Source organism: Pan paniscus, chromosome 15, assembly GCF_029289425.2.
Source record: "Pan paniscus chromosome 15, NHGRI_mPanPan1-v2.0_pri, whole genome shotgun sequence".
NCBI classification, from domain to species: Eukaryota; Metazoa; Chordata; class Mammalia; order Primates; family Hominidae; genus Pan; species Pan paniscus.
Window position 1 is genome coordinate 28,989,171 of NC_073264.2, and position 20,679 is coordinate 29,009,849.

At 36.1% G+C, this 20,679-nt stretch overlaps 1 protein-coding gene across 2 annotated transcripts in view; it reads right to left on the reverse strand.

Moving 5' to 3' along the window:
- Nucleotides 1-11,543, reverse strand: part of LOC130540817 (uncharacterized) — a 366,197-nt gene extending 354,654 nt beyond the window's left edge. For both annotated transcript variants that reach the window (XR_010109743.1, XM_057299822.2), the window contains exon 1: nucleotides 9,729-11,543. Coding sequence is in view for 1 of the 2 variants with exons in the window: in XM_057299822.2 (XP_057155805.1) it covers nucleotides 9,729-9,869 (141 nt within the window). In the remaining variant the exon portion in view is untranslated. The remainder of the gene's footprint in view (nucleotides 1-9,728) is intronic.
- Nucleotides 11,544-20,679: the final 9,136 nt, after the last annotated feature.

Below are 20,679 nucleotides of genomic sequence, written 5' to 3' on the forward strand. Positions count from 1 at the left end.
TAAGTGAAATAAGCCAGGCACAGAAGGACAAACATCACATGTTTGCACTTATTCGTTGCATCTAAAAATTAAAATAATTGACATCATGGAGATAGAGAGTAGACAGATGATTACCAGAGGCTGGGAAGGGTATGGGGTTGGGGGCAGCAAGGGGAATGCAGTTGGAATGGTTAATGATACAAAAAATATTTAGAAAGAATGAATAAGATCTATTATTTGATAGCACAACAAGGTGACTATAATTAATAATAATTTACTTGTACATGTAAAAATAACTAAAAGAGTAATTGGATTGATTTTAATACAAAAGATAAGTGCTTGAGGGAATGAATGTGTCATTTTTTCATGATCTGGTTATTATGCATTCCATACCTGTATCATAATAGGTTGTGTATCCCATAAACACATACACCTCCTATTTACCCACAAAAATTAAAAATTAAAATAATACTTTTTAGCCTTACCATCTATAATCAGATTTTTGACTCACTTTGAGTTAATTTTTGCATATTCTATAAGGTAAAGTTCTAACTACATTTTCTTTTTTTTTTATTTTCAAGTCCTTTGCCCATTTTTATTTTTTTTTTTATTATTATACTTTAAGTTCTGGGGTACATGTGCACAACGTGCAGGTTTGTTACATATGTATACATGTGCCATGGTGGTGTGCTGCACCCATTAACTTGTCATTTACATTAGGTGTATCTCCTAATGTTATCCCTCCCCCCTCCCCCCACCCCACAACAGGCCCCAGTGTGTGACGTCCCTCTTCCTGTGTCCAAGTGTTCTCATTGTTCAATTCCCACCTATGAGTGAGAACATGCAATGTTTGGTTTTTTGTCCTTGTGACAGTTTGCTGAGAATGATGGTTTCCAGCTTCATCCATGTCCCTACAAACGACATGAACTCATCCTTTTTTATGGCTGCATAGTATTCCATGGTGTATATGTGCCACATTTTCTTAATCCAGTCTATCATTGTTGGACATTTGGCTTGGTTCCAAGTCTTTGCTATTGTGAATAGTGCCACAATAAACATACATGTGCATGTGTCTTTATAGCAGCATGATTTATAATCCTTTGGGTATATACCCAGTAATGGGATGCCTGGGTCAAATGTTATTTCTAGTTCTAGATCCCTGAGGAATCACCACACTGTCTTCCACAATGGTTGAACCAGTTTACAGTCCCACCAACAGTGTAAAAGTGTTCCTATTTCTCCACATCCTCTCCAGCACCTGTTGTTTCCTGACTTTTTAATGATTGCCATTCTAACTGGTGTGAGATGGTATCTCATTGTGGTTTTGATTTGCATTTCTCTGATGGCCAGTGATAATGAGCATTTTTTCATGTGTCTTTTGACTGCATAAATGTCTTCTTTTGAGAAATGTCTGTTCATATCCTTCGCCCACTTGTTGATGGGGTTGTTTTTCTCTTGTAAATTTGTTTGAGTTCTTTGTAGATTCTGGATATTAGCCCTTTATCATTTACCTCCCACTTATAAGTGAGAACATGCTGTATTTGGTTTTCTTTCCCTTTGTCAGTTTGCTAAGGATAATGGCCTCCAGCTCCATCCATGTCCTTATAAAGAACATGATCTCTTTCTTTTGTATGGCTACCTAGTATTCCATGGTGGTATATGTGCCACATTTTCTTTATCCAGTCTATCATTGAGGAGCATTTAGGTTGTTTCCATGCCTTTGTTATTATGACTATTGCTGTAATGAACATACATGTGCATGCATCTTTATAATACAGTAATTTATATTTCTTTGGGTATATGCACAATAATGGGATTGCTGGGTCAAATGGTATTTCTGTCTTTAAGTCTTTGTGGAATTGCCACACTGACTTCCACAATGGCTGAACTAATTTACACACCCAACAACACTGTGTAAACATTTATATTTTTCCACAACTTTGCCAGAATCCATTATTTTTTAACTTTTTAGTAATAGCCATTCTGACTGGTGAGAGATGGCATCTCTCTGTAGCTTTGATTTGCATTTCTCTAACGACCAATGATTTTGAGTTTTTTTTCATATGATTGTTGGTTGCACATATATCTTCTTTTGAAAAATGTCTGTTCATGTCCTTTGCTCACTTTTTGTTTGGGGTTGTTTGCTTTTTTTGTAGATTTGTTTAAGTTAGTTATGGATGCTGGATATTAGACTTTTCTCAGATGCACAGTTTGCAAAAATGTTCTCCCATTCTGTAGGTGGTTTCTTTACTATTTTGATACTTTATTTTGCTGTGCAGAATCTCTTTAGTTTAATTAGATACTATTTGTTAATTTTTGCTTTTGTTGTAATTACTTGTGGCATTTTCTTCATGAAATCTTTGCCTGTTTCTATGTCCTGAATAGTATTGCATAGGTTGTCTTCCAGGGTTTTTATAGTTTTGTGTTTTACATTAAGTCTTTAATCCAACTTGTGTTGGATGTAAGGAAGGAATCCTGGTTTAATCTTTTGAATATTGCTAGCCAGTTACTCTAGCACCATTCTTTGAATAGAGAATTCTTTTCCCATTGTTTGTTTAAGTCAGGTTTGTGGAAGATCAAATAGCTGTAGGTGTGTGGTCTTATTTCTGGGTTCTCCATTCTGTTCCATTGATCTACGTATCAGTTTTTGCAACAGTACCATGCTGTTTTGGTTACTGTAGCTCTGTAGTATAGTATTTTACTCTTTTAGATAGTATTGTAAATGAATTATTAAAATTTCCTTTTCTGATTGTTCATTATTAGTATATAGAAACAAATGGCTTTTGCATGGTGATTTTTATTCTGAAACTTATTCTGAATTTATTTTAGCTCTAACCATTGTGTGTGTGTTTATTTGTGTGGTGTGTGAGAAAGAGAGAGAGGAGAGAGGGAGAGAGAGAGAGACAGAGAGAGAGAGGGAGAGAGAGAGAGAGGAGAGAGAAAGATTTTAGGGTTTTCTACATATAAAATCATGTCTGTGAAAAGAGATAATTGTACTTCTTGCTTTCCAATTTTGATGTCTATTTTTTGGGCATAATTGCTATGGCTAAAACTTTTTGTAATGTGCTTAATAGAGGCGGTGAAACTGGGCAACTTGTTTTATTTCTGGTCTTAGAGGAAAAGCTTTCAGTTTCTCCACTGAGTGTGATATTAACTGTAGGTTTTATTTTTTGTCTTCTTTTGGCATTTACATGATAAATATTCCACCCTTTTATTTATATTTACACTGCCTTATTTCAACAGGTGTGTCTTGTAAATAGCATAACTATTTTATTTTTATTCTTATTTGACATTCTTTGTTACTGTGAGTAGTCTTTCATTTTACATATTTAATATTATTAGTGATATATTTGAGTTTGAATTTTTCTAGATTGTTCATACTGGTTTATCCCTATCTTTTTTAAAAAAATAATTAAATATTATGTGATACTCCATGTTTTTCTCTATTTTTTTTTTAAATTACAAAAGCATCCAATTTTTTACATCCAATAAGAGAGGGTTCATTCAATATTTGTTAAATAGATAATGTAGGGCTAGCCAATTTAATAAAATTAGGGCCAAGATTGGATTATGATACAGTTTCTGTTTTGGTAATATTTATTTTATCTATATTTTATTTATGCTCTTTTTGAAACTTCAAATTATATCCTGATGATTTCACAATTAGCCGTAGAACTATGGACCCTGAAACCAAATATTTACCTCCTAAATTTTCTGCAACATTCCTGGATTATGCATGTAATCATAGCAGAATTAATTATTTTACCAATTTTACTATTAAAGGTGTTTATTATTCTACTTATAGCCACCCTAGTTATAGTTATCCTATTTATGCAGCCAATAAACCTAAACTGGGTTCTCTCAGTGGGAAAAGCCAGCATTTCAATGAACATTATATTTATGCATGATATATGGGTATTTGCATTTAGTTGTGTTGAAGGTAAAATTCATAAGAAATATTTGGAATATGAAGTCAAATTAAATAAAATAATGATATAAATTTGAAGATGAATAAAATTGAACTTGGGCATTTTATTTAGTTTTGGAAAATTCTGAATTTTCCCCAATATATATACATCCATAGCTACATATACCTGTCTCTAAAAATATAGATTACATAGCATTTCTGAAGGGCATATTGTTCCTCAGAAAGTAGTCTGTATTTTAAGAGGCCCTAAATAAGTCAATTCTAATAACACATTTTTTTAAATACTACTTTTATTCCATTTTACAACTGAAAAAGATAATCCTGGATATATGTAAGTAATAAAGCTAAGCTTTAAACTCAGTGAGTCTAGGGCCAGAATCTATGCTCTTATCCAATCACTGTGCTCTTATAGCACAGTGGTAACTGTGCTATACAGCTTTGTAACACATGTGCATATGTTTAATATATGAATTGAAGCTTTATGTATAGTTCTTGCAACTGAAAAGTATCTTCTTCACACTAGTAAAAGCTTGCAGCCATGGTAACAAAGATATTTAATGGCCAGGGGCTTATAATAACGTGTTTCTTTATTTTTTAAAATAGGAGATATTTGCAAATATACTAATACAGGATAATTACCCAAACATAAGTCATTTTATCTTGTGAGCTAATACTGCTCTCTATATTTCCCCAATCGGCCACCAGAAGGAATCAAAGAGAAATTACAAGATAAGTCTAAGACAGAATGATCTATTGTGTTCAATCTTCCTGACTGTGAAGTGTGTGATAAATATAAGTGAGTTATCAGGCATCTCCACATAAGTAAAGATAAATGTCATTTTAGTTCCAAATAGGCAGCAATGAACACTCCACCTATGAAAAAACACTTGATTCCAAGTATCTCAAGAGATTACAGTCATATATATGTATAGATCTAACTAGATAAGCACTCCTTAGAGTGTGTTTCATAGGGAAGACTAAAGAAGCTAACAATCTATATTGCCCCAACCAAAGTATTATGTTAAGAGACTTCTTTGCTCTACTTAAGTGCTTTTATATCTTAAGAAAAAAATATAACTAGAGAATGAGATATGTCTTAACTATACAAAATCTTATGTTACATTTAAAAAAACTAAGTTGAGAGTAAGCTTCAGACTCTTGTTACCACATATAAACATCAAATATACAACAATAGTCTAAATAAAAAACTTTACAGGAACTCTCGAAACTATTCAAAGATTTACAGCAACCGTAAAAACACTCATTTAAGAAAAAGTCACATGGAAAATGGTAGGAAAATTTGTGGCATGTTTATACACCCTTGCCCCACTCCTTTCCCAGTGTGGCACAGAAGGGAGAAAGTTGCACAATTTCAGGTTACTTCCCTTGAGCCAAAAAAAAAAAAAAAAAAAAAAAGTACAGTGAAAGTTATCTGCAGTGATTTGGCCCATCTGTAAGCTGCCTGAGGGACCAGTATTTGTCTTATCTGACTTAGAGATCAGAGCAGAATGGCAGCAATTAGATTCTTAGGCTGGAAGCTGTGGAGACAGTGGTGAGTATCATGGTACATGCAAACTACAGGGGGATATCAGACCCATGCATGCCTGAGGCAAGAGGTTATGGGTAGCAGAATAAAGCAAAATATCTAAGGCCCAGAGAGGAAGCTAGAGTGGGACTTTTGCAGGAATTAAAGCACTTAAAGGCAACTTTGGGAAAAATAAAGAAGCACACACGTGGGCTCAGAAAGGAAGCATATCTAAAAATTATACCGGACGAAATTTTTTTTTTTATTATACTTTAAGTTTTAGGGTGTATGTGCACAACGTGCAGGCAGTCCTTCGCTCCAGGCTGCTATCAAGGCTCAGAGAACTGCTAATTAGCAAAAGTCTTCACACCATACTGTCAAGGCTGGGGAACCTGGCTGTTTCTTAACATGCTTAATTCTCAAAAAATGAGCATAAGCCATACAAAGAAATGGAAATCATGGCCCATTTAAAGGAAGAAAATAATCACATAACCAGTCTGAAAAAACACATGCAGTGGACATACGAGAAAAACTCTTTAAAATAATTGTCTTTAATATACTCAAAGAGATAAGGGAAACATGAGAAAAACAGTGAAGGAAGTCAGGAAATGATTCATGAACAAAAACGAGAATATTAACAAAAACAAGTTAATCATATACAAAAAACTAAATAGAAATTTGGAACCCAAAATATATGATAGTTGAATTGAAAAATTCACTGGAGGTGTGCAACATAAAATTTGAACAGATAAAAGAATCAGTAAACTTGAAAAAATCATGTAAATTTATTGAGTCTGAGGAACAGAAAATAACAATGAAAAACTGTGAACGGAACCTAAAGGACTTATGGAAACCAGGAAGTTTCACTGTGAGAAGTGCATTATGGGATCATCAGGAGAAGAATAGAAAGAAGATAAATTATTTTTAAAGCTAATAGCTGAAAACTTCCAAAATTTGAGGAAAAAAGTATGACATACAAATCTCAGAAGTTAATTAATTCCAAGTGGGATAAACCAAAAAGACCCATACAGAAATCCATTATAATCAAACTTTTGAAAGACAAAGACAAAGAACAAATCTTCAAAGCAGAAAGAAAATGTAACTCATTAGATGCAAGAGATTTTCAGTAAACATACCAGTGAATTTCTCAGAAACCACATAGACCAGAAGGGAGGTGACATTTTAAGTGATGAAAAAAAAAAACAGCTATTAGTGGAGAATCATACATCTGGCAAAACTATCTTTCAAAATTAAGGAAAAATTAAGACACCCTTAGAGAAACAAAAATTTAGGGAGTTAATTATTAGTAGAACTGCTCTCCAAGAATGAGAAAGGAAGTTATTAAATTTAAAATGAGTGGACGCCAGGGAATAACTTGAAGCTGTATGCAATATTAAGTTTTTCAGTAAAGCTAAGTATGCAGACAAAAAAATAAGTATACTCACACTCACACACACACACACACACACAATTGTATTGTTTTGTTACTGTAGCTTTTTGTGTTTATTTATTTGTTTTTTTTTTTTTGAGATGGAGTCTTTGTCACCCAGGCTGGAGTGCAGTGGCACGATCTCACCTCACTGCAACCTCCATCTCCAGGGTTCAAGCAATCCTCCCACCTCAGCCTCCCAAGTAGCTGGGATTACAGCCTCCTGCAACCACGCCTGGATAATTTTTGTATCTTTAGTAGAGACGGGGTTTCACCATATTCGCCAGCCTGGTCTGGAACTCTTTATCTCAAGTGATCTGTTTGCTTCAGCCTTCCAAAGTGCTGGGATTACAGGTGTGAGCCATTGCGCCTTGCTAGTTTTTATTTTATAGTTATGTAAACACAAATGCATAAAAATAAGATTAAATCTACGTTAATTGGATACAATATATAAAGATGTAAATTGTGAAGTCTATGACAAAATGGAGGAGCAGAGGTGAAAAGGAGTCGAGGTTTTGTATGTGACTAAAGTTAGGTTGATATTAATTTAAAATTATTATAACTTTAGGACATTATAGGTACTGTCCATAATAACCATAAAGAAAATATAGACAGAATATACAGAAAAGGAAATGAGAAGTGAATCAAAACACAAAACATACTCCTGCAAAAATATAAACACAAAGGAAGACACTAATGAGGGTAAAGAGAGAATAAAAATTTATGACATACAGAAAACGAACAAAAAAACTGACAAAACTAAGTGCTTACCTTTCAGTAATTACTTTAAATGTAAATGTATTAGACTTATAATTCAAAAGATATGAATTGAAAGAATGAATTAAAATAAAACCGTGATCCAACCATATGCTGTCTACTTTAGATATAAGGACAGACATAGGTTAAAAATGAAAGGATGGAAAACTGTTCTGTATAAACAGTAATTAAAAGACAGCAGGGCTTCTCTATTAATATCAGACAAAATAGACCAAGTCAAAAACTACTATGAGAGGCTGAAAAGGGAAAATACAATGAGAAAGCTCAATTCATGAAGAATTCATAACAATTATAAAGATATAGATACCCAACATCAGAACTCCAAAATGCATAAAGCAAACATTGACAGAATCGAAGAGAGAAAAACAAAACAAAACGCTTATACAATAATAGTAGAAGACATCAGTACCCACAACACTATAGACTATTTTGACCTAACAGACATATACAAACCACTCCATATAACAATAGCAGTACACACATTTTTCTCTCGTGCACGAGAAACATACCCCAGGGTAGAACATATGTTAGGCCACAAAGCAAGTAGTAGAAAAAAGGAAAAGAAAGAATTTAAGTTAGGTAAACTGATCAGAAGTCTCTAACTTCTGGTGGGGCAATAGAAGGAGGTCATATAATTTCTCTTTGCAGAAAACAAGAAAATCTGGGAGGCAATTTTCTAGAAAATCATTAAGAGCACTGAAAATTGATAAATGAAGTTGAAAAATGTGAGAATTTACTTAAAAAAAATTCTTATAGTGTTGTATAAGAAATGTGTTGAGTTTTTGGCCATCATACCCATTCCCCTATTTCCTCCTATTCCTACTGTCTCAGGCTCAGTAGATTCTTGCCTCAAGGATGTGGTGGTGAGGGTGTGGGATCTGTAGTTGCTAAAGGTGAATGATTCAATTCAGAATGGGAGATGGAAAACAGATCGAGAAAAACAGCAGTTTATTAGTCTTTTTAGAGTTATTAGCAGACTGGCCATAAATCTAAAGGGAAGAAAATAGAAGTGAGAAATACATACAGATGAGAATGTCTTCAGAAATCCCCAAAGCCCTGGTTAACTGATAGCTGTATATGTTCAGGAGACCTAAGAGAGCAAAACAAAATTTGAAACTCAAGAGACACTTAAGAACTGGTTACAAGTTTGAATGCCTTCAACAACATATAGCTCAGGCATCAGAGCTTGGACTATTTGAGCACAACCTCTGTCAAAACCTTGGCAGACCAATAAACTATGCAACCACAAGACTGGCCTTTAGCCGTGCTAAAAACCGTAAATGGAAATTATAAAATCTGATGAGAGATAGCCACCTGGTGGAAACAATGCAGGGAAACAAATAACACACGCAAACAAATAACACAGTGATAAATCCAGCTAAGTTAGGAAAGCACATAAACAAAAGAACTTCTCAAAAATAAAATATACCACATCCTAGAGCTGTCACATTATACTATGTAAAAATCTGATTTCAAACCAAAAATAAGTGACATATAAAGAAGAAGAAAATTGTGACCCACACTCACGATAAAAAAGCATTCGATAACAACTTGTCAGCTTAGTGGGCCTAGATTTTGGATTCAGTAAGAAAAGACTTCCAAGCAACTATTATAAATATAACCAGATAATTGAAGTAAACATATGTAAAAAATATAAAGATACCATGCCAATAATGAGTCAACAAATAAAGACTCTCTACAGAAAATAGAAATTAAGAAATAGGGCCAAAAGAAAGGTTGAGCATTGAAAAGAAAATTACCTGAAATTAAAAATTTACTATGTATACCCAACAGCAATTTTCTGATGGCAAGTGAAAGGACCAATAAACTCAATATAGATCAATGGAAATAATCATATTGGTAGACCAGAAAGAAAAATTATTTTTAAAAATGAGGAGATTATTTGAGACCTCTGAGAAACTATGAAGCATTACAACATATATATGAAAGCATTAGCAGAAAATGATTAGAAAGATAAGAGAAAATTTATGTGAAGGAAAAGGAAGAAAAGGAAAACAAACACACCACAAAGGAATTCACAAAGAAAAGAACTGAGGTTAATGGACTCAAACAGCAATGAACTCACTCACCACTATTTTGCCAGCAATATAAAAGAGCCCAGGGGAAGAGCCAAGATGGCCGAATAGGAACAGCTCCCGTCTACAGCTCCCAGCGTGAGCGACGCACAAGACGGGTGATTTCTGCATTTCCATCTGAGGTACCAGGTTCATCTCACTAGGGAGTGCCAGACAGTGGGCGCAGGTCAGTGGGTGTGCGCATCATGCACGAGCCGAAGCAGGGCGAGGCATTGCCTCACTCCGGAAGCGCAAGGGGTCAGGGAGTTCCCTTTCCGAGTCAAAGAAAGGGGTGATGGACAGCACCTGGAAAATCGGGTCACTCCCACCTGAATACTGTGCTTTTCTGACGGGCTTAAAAGACAGCGGACCATGAGATTATATCCCACACCTGGCTCGGAGGGTCGTACGCCCACGGAGTCTCGTTGATTGCTAGCACAGCAGTCTGAGATCAAACTGCAAGGCGGCAGCGAGGCTGGGGGAGGGGCGCCCGCCATTGCCCAGGCTTGATTAGGTAAACAAAGCAGCTGGGAAGCTCGAACTGGGTGGAGCCCACCACAGCTCAAGGAGGCCTGCCTGCCTCTGTAGGCTCCACCTCTGGGGGCAGGGCACAGCAAAAAGACAGCAGTAACCTCTGCAGACTTAAATGTCCCTGTCTGACAGCTTTGAAGAGAGCAGTGGTTTTCCCAGCACGCAGCTGGAGATCTGAGAACGGGCAGACTGCTCCTCAACTGGGTCCCTGACCCCTGACCCCCGAGCAGCCTAACTGGGAGGCACCCCCAGCAGGGGCACACTGACACCTCACACTGCAGGGTATTCCAACAGACCTGCAGCTGAGGGTCCTGTCTGTTAGAAGGAAAACTAACAAACAGAAAGGACATCCACACCAAAAACCCATCTGTACATCACCATCATCAAAGATCAAAAGTAGATAAAACCACAAAGATGGGGAAAAAACAGAACAGAAAAACTGCAAACTCTAAAAACCAGAGCGCCTCTCCTCCTCCAAAGGAACACAGTTCCTCACCAGCAATGGAACAAAGCTGGATGGAGAACTACTTTGACGAGCTGAGAGAAGAAGGCTTCAGACGATCAAATTACTCTGAGCTATGGGAGGACATTCAGACCAAAGGCAAAGAAGTTGAAAACTTTGAAAAAAATTTAGAAGAATGAATAACTAGAATAACCAATACAGAGAAGTGCTTAAAGGAGCTGATGGAGCTGAAAACCAAGGCTCAAGAACTACGTGAAGAATGCAGAAGCCTCAGGAGCCGATGAGATCAACTGGAAGAAAGGGTATCAGCAATGGAAGATGAAATGAATGAAATGAAGCGAGAAGGGAAGTTTAGAGAAAAAAGAACAGAAATGAGCAAAGCCTCCAAGAAATATGGGACTATGTGAAAAGACCAAATCTACCTCTGATTGGTGTACCTGAAAGTGATGGGGAGAATGGAACCAAGTTGGAAAACACTCTGCAGGATATTATCCAGGAGAACTTCCCCAATCTAGCAAGGCAAGCCAACATTCAGATTCAGGAAATACAGAGAACGCCACAAAGATACTCCTCGAGAAGAGCAACTCCAAGACACATAATTGTCAGATTCACCAAAGTTGAAATGAAGGAAAAAATGTTAAGAGCAGCCAGAGAGAAAGGTCTGGTTACCCTCAAAGGGAAGCCCATCAGACTAACAGCGGATCTCTCGGCAGAAACCCTACAAGCCAGAAGAGAGTGGGGGCCAATATTCAACATTCTTAAAGGAAAGAATTTTCAACCCAGAATTTCATATCCAGCCAAACTAAGCTTCATAAGCGAAGGAGAAATAAAATACTTTACAGACAAGCAAATGCTGAGAGATTTTGTCACCACCAGGCCTGCCCTAAAAGAGCTCCTGAAGGAAGCACTAAATATGGAAAGGAACAACTGGTACCAGCTGCTGCAAAATCATGCCAAAATGTAAAGACCATCAAGACTAGGAAGAAACTGCATCAACTAACGAGCAAAATCACCAGCTAACATAATAATGACAGGATCAAATTCACACATAACAATATTAACTTTAAGTGTAAATGGACTAAATGCTCTAATTAAAAGACACAGACTGGCAAATTGGATAAAGAGTCAAGACCCATCAGTGTGCTGTATTCAGGAAACCCATCTCACGTGCAGAGACACACATAGGCTCAAAATAAAAGGATGGAGGAAGATCTACCAAGCAAATGGAAAACAAAAAAAGGCAGGGGTTGCCATCCTAGTCTCTGATAAAACAGACTTTAAACCAACAAAGATCAAAAGAGACAAAGAAGGCCATTACATAATGGTAAAGGGATCAATTCAACAAGAAGAGCTAACTATTCTAAGTATATATGCACCCAATACAGGAGCACCCAGATTCATAAAGCAAGTCCTGAGTGACCTACAAAGAGACTTAGACTCCCACACATTAATAATGGGAGACTTTAACACCCCACTGTCAACATTAGTCAGATCAACGAGACAGAAAGTCAACAAGGATACCCAGGAATTGAACTCAGCTCTGCACCAAGCGGACCTAATAGACATCTACAGAACTCTCTACCCCAAATCAACAGAATATACATTTTTTTCAGCACCACACCACACCTATTCGAAAATTGACCACATACTTGGAAGTAAAGCTCTCCTCAGCAAATGTAAAAGAACAGAAATTATAACAAACTATCTCTCAGACCACAGTGCAATCAAACTAGAACTCAGGATTAAGAATCTCACTCAAAACCTCTCAACTACATGGAAACTGAACAACCTGCGCCTGAATGACTACTGGGTACATAACGAAATGAAGGCAGAAATAAAGATGTTCTTTGAAACCAACGAGAACAAAGACACAACATACCAGAATCCTTGGGATGCATTCAAAGCAGTGTGTAGAGGGAAATTTATAGCACTAAATGCCCACAAGAGAAAGCAGGAAACATCCAAAATTGACACCCTAACATCACAATTAAAAGAACTAGAAAACCAAGAGCAAACACATTCAAAAGCTAGCAGAAGGCAAGAAATAACTAAAATCAGAGCAGAACTGAAGGAAATAGAGACACAAAAAACCCTTCAAAAAATTAATGAATCCAGGAGCTGGTTTTTTGAAAGGATCAACAAAATTGATAGACCGCTAGCAAGACTAATAAAGAAAAAAAGAGAGAAGAACCAAATAGACGCAATAAAAAATGATAAAGGGGATATCACCACCGATCCCACAGAAATACAAACTACCATCAGAGAATACTACAAACACCTCTATGCAAATAAACTAGAAAATCTAGAAGAAATGGATACATTCCTCGACACATACACCCTCCCAAGACTAAACCAGGAAGAAGTTGAATCTCTGAATAGACCAATAACAGGATCTGAAATTGTGGCAATAATCAATAGCTTCCCAACCAAAAAGAGTCCAGGACCAGATGGATTCACAGCCAAATTCTACCAGAGGTACAAGGAGGAACTGGTACCATTCCTTCTGAAACTATTCCAATCAATAGAAAAAGAGGGAATCCTCCCTAACTCATTTTATGAGGCCAGCATCATTCTGATACCAAAGCCAGGCAGAGACACTACAAACAAAGATGATTTTAGACCAATATCCTTGATGAACATTGATGCAAAAATCCTCAATAAAATACTGGCAAAACGAATCCAGCAGCACATCAAAAAGCTTATCCACCATGATCAAGTGGGTTTCATCCCTGGGATGCAAGGCTGGTTCAATATACGCAAATCAATAAATGTAATCCAGCATATAAACAGAACCAAAAACAAAAACCACATGATTATCTCAATAGTTGCAGAAAAGGCCTTTGACAAAATTCAACAAACCTTCATGCTAAAAACTCTCAATAAATTAGGTATTGATGAGACGTATTTCAAAATAATAAGAGCTATCTTTGACAAACCCACAGCCAATATCATACTGAATGGGCAAAAACTGGAAGCATTCCCTTTGAAAACTGGCACAAGACAGGGATGCCCTCTCTCACCACTCCTATTCAACATAGTGTTGGAAGTTGTGGCCAGGGCAATTAAGCAGGAGAAGGAAATAAATGGTATTCAATTAGGAAAAGAGGAAGTCAAATTGTCCCTGTTTTGCAGATGACATGATTGTATATCTAGAAAACCCCATTGTCTCAGCCCAAAATCTCCTTAAGCTGATAAGCAACTTCAGCAAAGTCTCAGGATACAAAATCAATGTACAAAGATCACAAGCATTCTTATACACCAACAACAGACAAACAGAGAGCCAAATCATGAGTGAACTCCCATTCACAATTGCTTCAAAGAGAATAAAATACCTAGGAATCCAACTTACAAGGGATGTGAAGGACCTCTTCAAGGAGAACTACAAACCACTGCTCAAGGAAATAAAAGAGGATACAAACAAATGGAAGAACATTCCATGCTCATGGGTAGGAAGAATCAATATCGTGAAAATGGCCATACTGCCCAAGGTAATTTACAGATTCAATGCCATCCCCATCAAGCTACCAATGCCTTTCTTCACAGAATTGGAAAAAACTACTTTAAAGTTCATATGGAACCAAAAAAAAGCCCGCATCACCAAGTGAATCCTAAGCCAAAAGAACAAAGCTGGAGGCATCACACTACCTGACTTCAAACTATACTACAAGGCTACAGTAACCAAAACAGCATGGTACTGGTACCAAAACAGAGATATAGATCAATGGAACAGAACAGAGCCCTCAGAAATAACACCGCATATCTACAACTATCTGATCTTTGACAAACCTGAGAAAAACAAGCAATGGGGAAAGGATTCCCTATTTAATAAATGGTGCTGGGAAAACTGGCTAGCCATATGTAGAAAGCTGAAACTGGATCCCTTCCTTACACCTTATACAAAAATCAATTCAAGATGGATTAAAGACTTAAATGTTAGACCTAAAACCATAAAAACCCTAGAAGAAAACCTAGGCATTACCATTCAGGACATAGGCATGGGCAAGGACTTCATGTCTAAAACACCAAAAGCAATGGCAACAAAAGACAAAATTGACAAATGGGATCTAATTAAACTAAAGAGCTTCTGCACAGCAAAAGAAACTACCATCAGAGTGAACAGGCAACCTACAAAATGGGAGAAAATTTTCACAACCTACTTATCTGACAAAGGGCTAATATCCAGAATCTACAATGAACTCAAACAAATTTACAAGAAAAAAACAAACAACCCCATCAAAAAGTGGGTGAAGGATATGAACAGACACTTCTCAAAAGAAGACATTTATGCAGCCAAAAAACACATGAAAAAATGCTCATCATCACTGGCCATCAGAGAAATGCAAATCAAAACCACTATGAGATATCATCTCACACCAGTTAGAATGGCTATCATTAAAAAGTCAGGACACAACAGGTGCTGGAGAGGATGTGGAGAAATAGGAACACTTTTACACTGTTGGTGGGACTGTAAACTCGTTCAACCATTGCAGAAGTCAGTGTGGCGATTCCTCAGGGATCTAGAACTGGAAATACCATTTGACCCAGCCATCCCATTACTGGGTATATACCCAAAGGACTATAAATCATGCTGCTATAAAGACACATGCACACGTATGTTTATTGCAGCATTATTCACGATAGCAAAGACTTGGAACCAACCCAAATGTCCAACAATGATAGACTGGATTAAGAAAATGTGGCACATATACACCATGGAATACTATGCAGCCATGAAAAATGATGAGTTCATGTACTCTGTAGGGAGATGGATGAAATTGGAAATCATCATTCTCAGTAAACTATCACAAGAACAAAAAACCAAACACCGCATATTCTCACTCATAGGTGGGAACTGAACAACGAGATCACATGGACACAGGAAGGGGAATATCACACTCTGGGGACTGTTGTGGGGTGGGAGGAGGGGGGAGGGATAGCATTGGGAGATATACCTAATGCTAGATGACGAGTTAGTGGGTGCAGCGCACCAGCATGTCACATGTGTACATACGTAACTAACCTGCACAATGTGCACATGTACCCTAAAACTTAAAAGTATAATAATAATAATAATAATAATAATAAGTAAATAAATAAATAAAAGAGCCCAGCAAATTAGCGGTGGATATTGCAGCCCATTCCTGCCCCACTTGACTGCCTAGAGCAAAGGTCACCTATTTCCACTAAGCCCTGCCCAAATTGAAGATTTGTAAACACAATAATGATTGCTCTTTTCAACCAGGAAGTTTAAGGGTGGTTTGTTACACAGTTGGAACAACATGTATGAATAGTTAATTTGTAAATCACTTAGTGAAAACTTTAATAATAAATAAGTGAACATCTATTTATGTGTTTTGAGTATAGAAGTACCTAATAATCTGTAATTGTCAAGTAAACTGTGATAAATATACACTCCAAAGCATAGACATGTATATCTGAAGAAATGTAATTTATTGATATATGTCTAGTATAATTACAGATATGCCTTTTGTGAATATTAAAATATTTCAATTTAAACCTAAATAGTGGTATTACACTATGGGCTACAATAACATGACAATGATATTATAACAGCAGATGTTTATAATTTCATTTATAGTTAAAAATCCGGTTCTGTAAAACATGAAAATGTAGAATGCAAATATTTTAAATAAAGTATATAATGGAATAGTTAACTTGTTAATGTTTGCTTAGAAACTATATAGGAAAGCTAAGGAAAAAATGTTATTTCAAGAGCCTAGTACATGTCTGTTTGCAGAAGTATGAAGCTCTAGGCTCTAGGCTTTGTCTGGATTATCAGAAGACAAAGAAAGATGTAGCTCCGCTGCCCTTTATAACAATCTAATAAGAATTTGGGGCTTCTTAGTGAACAAAAAATATTCATCAAGAAGGGGAGCATGGACTTAAAAATGGTGAGTAGTGGGGAGTCATTAGGAGCAATGGTATCTGACAAAACAATTCCAGTATGTGCAAAAATTTATTATTTATATTTTGTTTTCTTTGCTATTTGGCAATTTGATGTTATCATTTGTCAACTCAAGTCTCATTAGATATAGATGCATGAGGGCTCTGCTTGAGGGGTATTTTTGTTTTTGCTTTTTGGTGTGCGGCAGTAGGGTGAGAGAAAGTGATGTCAAAGAAATGAGAAGAAATTCCCTTGAGTCATGTTATGAACTGAATTTTCCCCCTCCTCATTTTATTAATATATTGACGCCCTAACCACCAGGGTGTGTGTATTTAGAGTTAGGGCCTTCAAGGAGGTAACTATCCTTAAATGAGGTCAAAAGGGTGAGGCCAATCCAATGGGACTAGTGTCCTTGTAAGAAAAGGAAGAGACACCAGGGGTTGAGCTCTCTCTGTGCATGTGCACAGAGGGAAGGCCAGGGGAAGGCATGGAACCTTGATCTTGACTTGCAGCCTTTAGAACTGTGAGAAAATAAATGTCAGTTCTTTAAGCCACCTTGTCTGCGGCATTTTGTTATGGCAGCCCTAACTGACCACTACAAGCCAGTAGGGTAGGGGGATGACAACAACCATCTAAAGTAACATATGAATGAGATCAAAAGCAGGAGACGATTCTGAGAACAAGTCCCTAGAAACTGAAACACACTTAAGAAGGACATTCGATTTCCTCAGAATGAAGAATGAAGGGTTTGATTGAGTTTTATTTAATGGACAAAATTAACTGATCTGATACCTCGAATATATTTTAACCTTTTTTAAAATAAACGCTGGATTCTATTAAAAGACCATAAAAAGTAAGATTAACATTAGATTGCCTGACACAACATGTATATTTGGTTTTGTTTCTATTTTCTTTTGTACTGTCCTGAAAATCTACTTATAGTATCTCCCTTTTTTATAATTTTTATAACTTGAAGCACAGGAATAATGCCCATATCACTTGTTTTATATATTAAGCAACTTCAATTATACCTTTTAATATGGAATCTTTGTTCATTCCATTTGGTTTGAAATTAATGTAATCTGAAGTTCAGGGTAAAGCACGTGTAGAGTTAACTATTTGCAGTTTAACTAATTTTATTGTCTAAGGTATTAAAATTCCGTACCTTCTACCTGCAGCTGCATAACTGGACACTGAAATGTGATCATAGTTTTAAGTAGCAAATACCTAAAGAGGCTTATGGATGACCACAGGTAAATTAAGGTAATAAAGATATGCAGCAAATGCTTTTTGTTTGACCAAAGTATTTGTGAGCTTGAGGTCTTACTACTCTGCCTAGAAAAAAAAAAATGTAAAATTTCAGTAAGTTTAAATGAGAAGTTAAGAAACCCCAAACATAAAACAAACAAGATATTTTCAACAAAATGTGTCAGTCAAATTACTTGACAGTGGAAGGAGAAGACAGAAAATTGATGAAAAGATTTTGCCAAAAGTATAATCAGAAACCTATAAATTATCCCATTTAATAAAATTGAACATGTAATATTTTTATCATTTTATAATATTTGGGAAATAAAAATCCTGTTTTAATCATTACAATCACTCCTTATTCCTTCATAAAGTGTAAGCAAAATTAATATCTGTGACTTTTCTATTTATATATATAATTTAAAAAATTATTGTTTAAAATATACTGTATGTTAGACTAATATGCTTGTAATTTTAATTTAATATTTAAAGTAACTACTTTTCATATTATCAAAGCATATACGAATATAGTTTCGATATATACAGTTTCATCAGATGAATATTTATTAAGTATTAATTTAAACATTCTCCTATGTTTTCTAAGGGGAGTTACGCTTATTTTTTTTTTTGTCTTTTTTTTCTTCTTCCTTTTTGTGGAGAACCGGGTCTCACTATATTGCCCAGGCAGGTCTCGAACTCCTGGGCTGAAGGTATCCTCTCGCCTCTGCCTCCCTGAGAGCTAGGATTACAGGCGTGAGCCACTGCGCCCGGCATACATTCTCCTGTGTTTTCTATTTTAAATAATAAAGTAGCCAAAACTATTACTATGACATATTTACCTGCTTTTCCCTTAGACTATGACATACAGACAAATGACTTTTTACCTGCTGATTTTTTTTTTCTATAGAGAATTACCTACATACTACTACTTTTTGTCCACCTTAATGCTTTAAGGATAAGTAAATATGTTGCTTAGAGGTCCTTTTTTTTTGTTTTGGTTTGGTCTTTTACTAATTCTAGCCCAGGACATGGTTGTATAAACACGGTAGTAAGGAGTGACCTCAATTTAAGTTTTGTAAAGGAGATTATTTTGATGAAGGGTGATATGGTTTGGCTGTGTCCCACCCAACTCTCACCTTGAATTCCCACGTGTTGTGAGAGGGACCCAGTAGGAGGTAATTGAGTTAAGGGGGCAAGTTTTTCTCATGCTGTTCTTGTGATAGTAAAGAAGTCTCACAAGATCTGATGGCTGTAAAAAGGGGAGTTTCCCTAAACAAGCACTCTCTCTCTTTACCTGCTGCCATCCACGTAAGAGGTGACCTGTTCCTCCTTGCCTTTTGCCATGATTGTGAGGCCTCCCCAGCCACGTGGAACTGTAAGTCCATTAAACCTCTTTATTGTGTAAATTGCCCAGTCTTGGGTATGTATTTTTTGGCAGCATGAAAATGGACTAATAAAAAAGGCTGTGTTTGCAACAAGGAACGTGAATAAAGAAATAATTTTATTCCTGTAACACCAAGGTAATTTCATATTCTAGGAAGGTAATTTTCAGCATTAAAAAAAATCAGCAATTAGTTTTGAAAAAAATAGTATAGTAAGAATATACAGAGTTATCAATTGAATGTGTATGCATCCTTCTCCAAATTTCATGTGTTGAAGCCCTAATCCCCGAGGTGTTTGTATGTTGGGGCCTTTGGGAAATAATCAGTATTAGTTGAGGTCATGAGTTTGGGGCCATCGAGATGAGACTAGCATCCTTCAAGAAAAGACACCAGGTTGGGAGGCCAAGGTGGGCTGATCACCTGAGGTCAGGAGTTTGAGACCAGTCTGGCCCACATGGTGAAACCCCATCCATCTCTACTAAAAATACAAAAATTAGCTGGGTGTGGTATCCCAATGCCTGTAATCCCAGCTATTCGGGAGGCTGAGACAAGAGAATCACTTGAACCTGGGAGGCAGAGATTGCAATGAACTGAAATCGTGCCACTGCACTCCAGTCTTGGCAACAGAGCTAGACTCCATCTAAAAAAAAAAAAAAAAAGAAAAAAAACACCAGAGAGCTTAGTTTCTTTCTTGCTTTTCTTGTATATGTACCAAGGAAAGGCCATATGGGCACACATCAAGAAGGATGTCTGCAAGCCAGGAAGAGAGCCCTTACCAAAAGATAACTAATCTGGCACCCTAATCTCAGCCTTTTAGGCTCTAGAACTGTGAGAAAATAAATTTCCATTGTTTAAGCCCACAGTCTATGATATTTTGATATGGCAGCCAAATATAGACAGAGTAATACATACAATGATTGTAAATGTTTAGAATTTATTTTAATAGTACTCCTAACCCAGTGTACTTCTTAAGATATAGTGGCTAAAGACAAAATTGTATTGACTTTATTAATATTAAATATAGAGAAAAGGAATTGGTAAGAATGCTAAAACTAACAATAATGCATATTAAATAAATAAGCCTTTTATTTTCCTAGCATTTTATATATACAGTATTTCACTGAAATTGTAATAAAATCAAATTATGAACAACTTCTATTTTGCACATTTACAATTATGTATTTTTCATATCATTGGTTCAATAGATATTAAGTAAAAGAAGTATGTGTGTGATATATATGTATCAAAGAAGAGCTACAAAGTATGCAAAAAGAAGAAAGCTAAAGATATAATCAAATGGCATTTTTTAGTAAGTATGCTTGATTAATTCAAGTAGAAATAAATCAGGATATATAAAATAGCATATGCAAAATCAAATTTGAAAAGTATCAATAATTGCCTGCAAGACATTTAAATTAATTTCATGAATCCACAAAG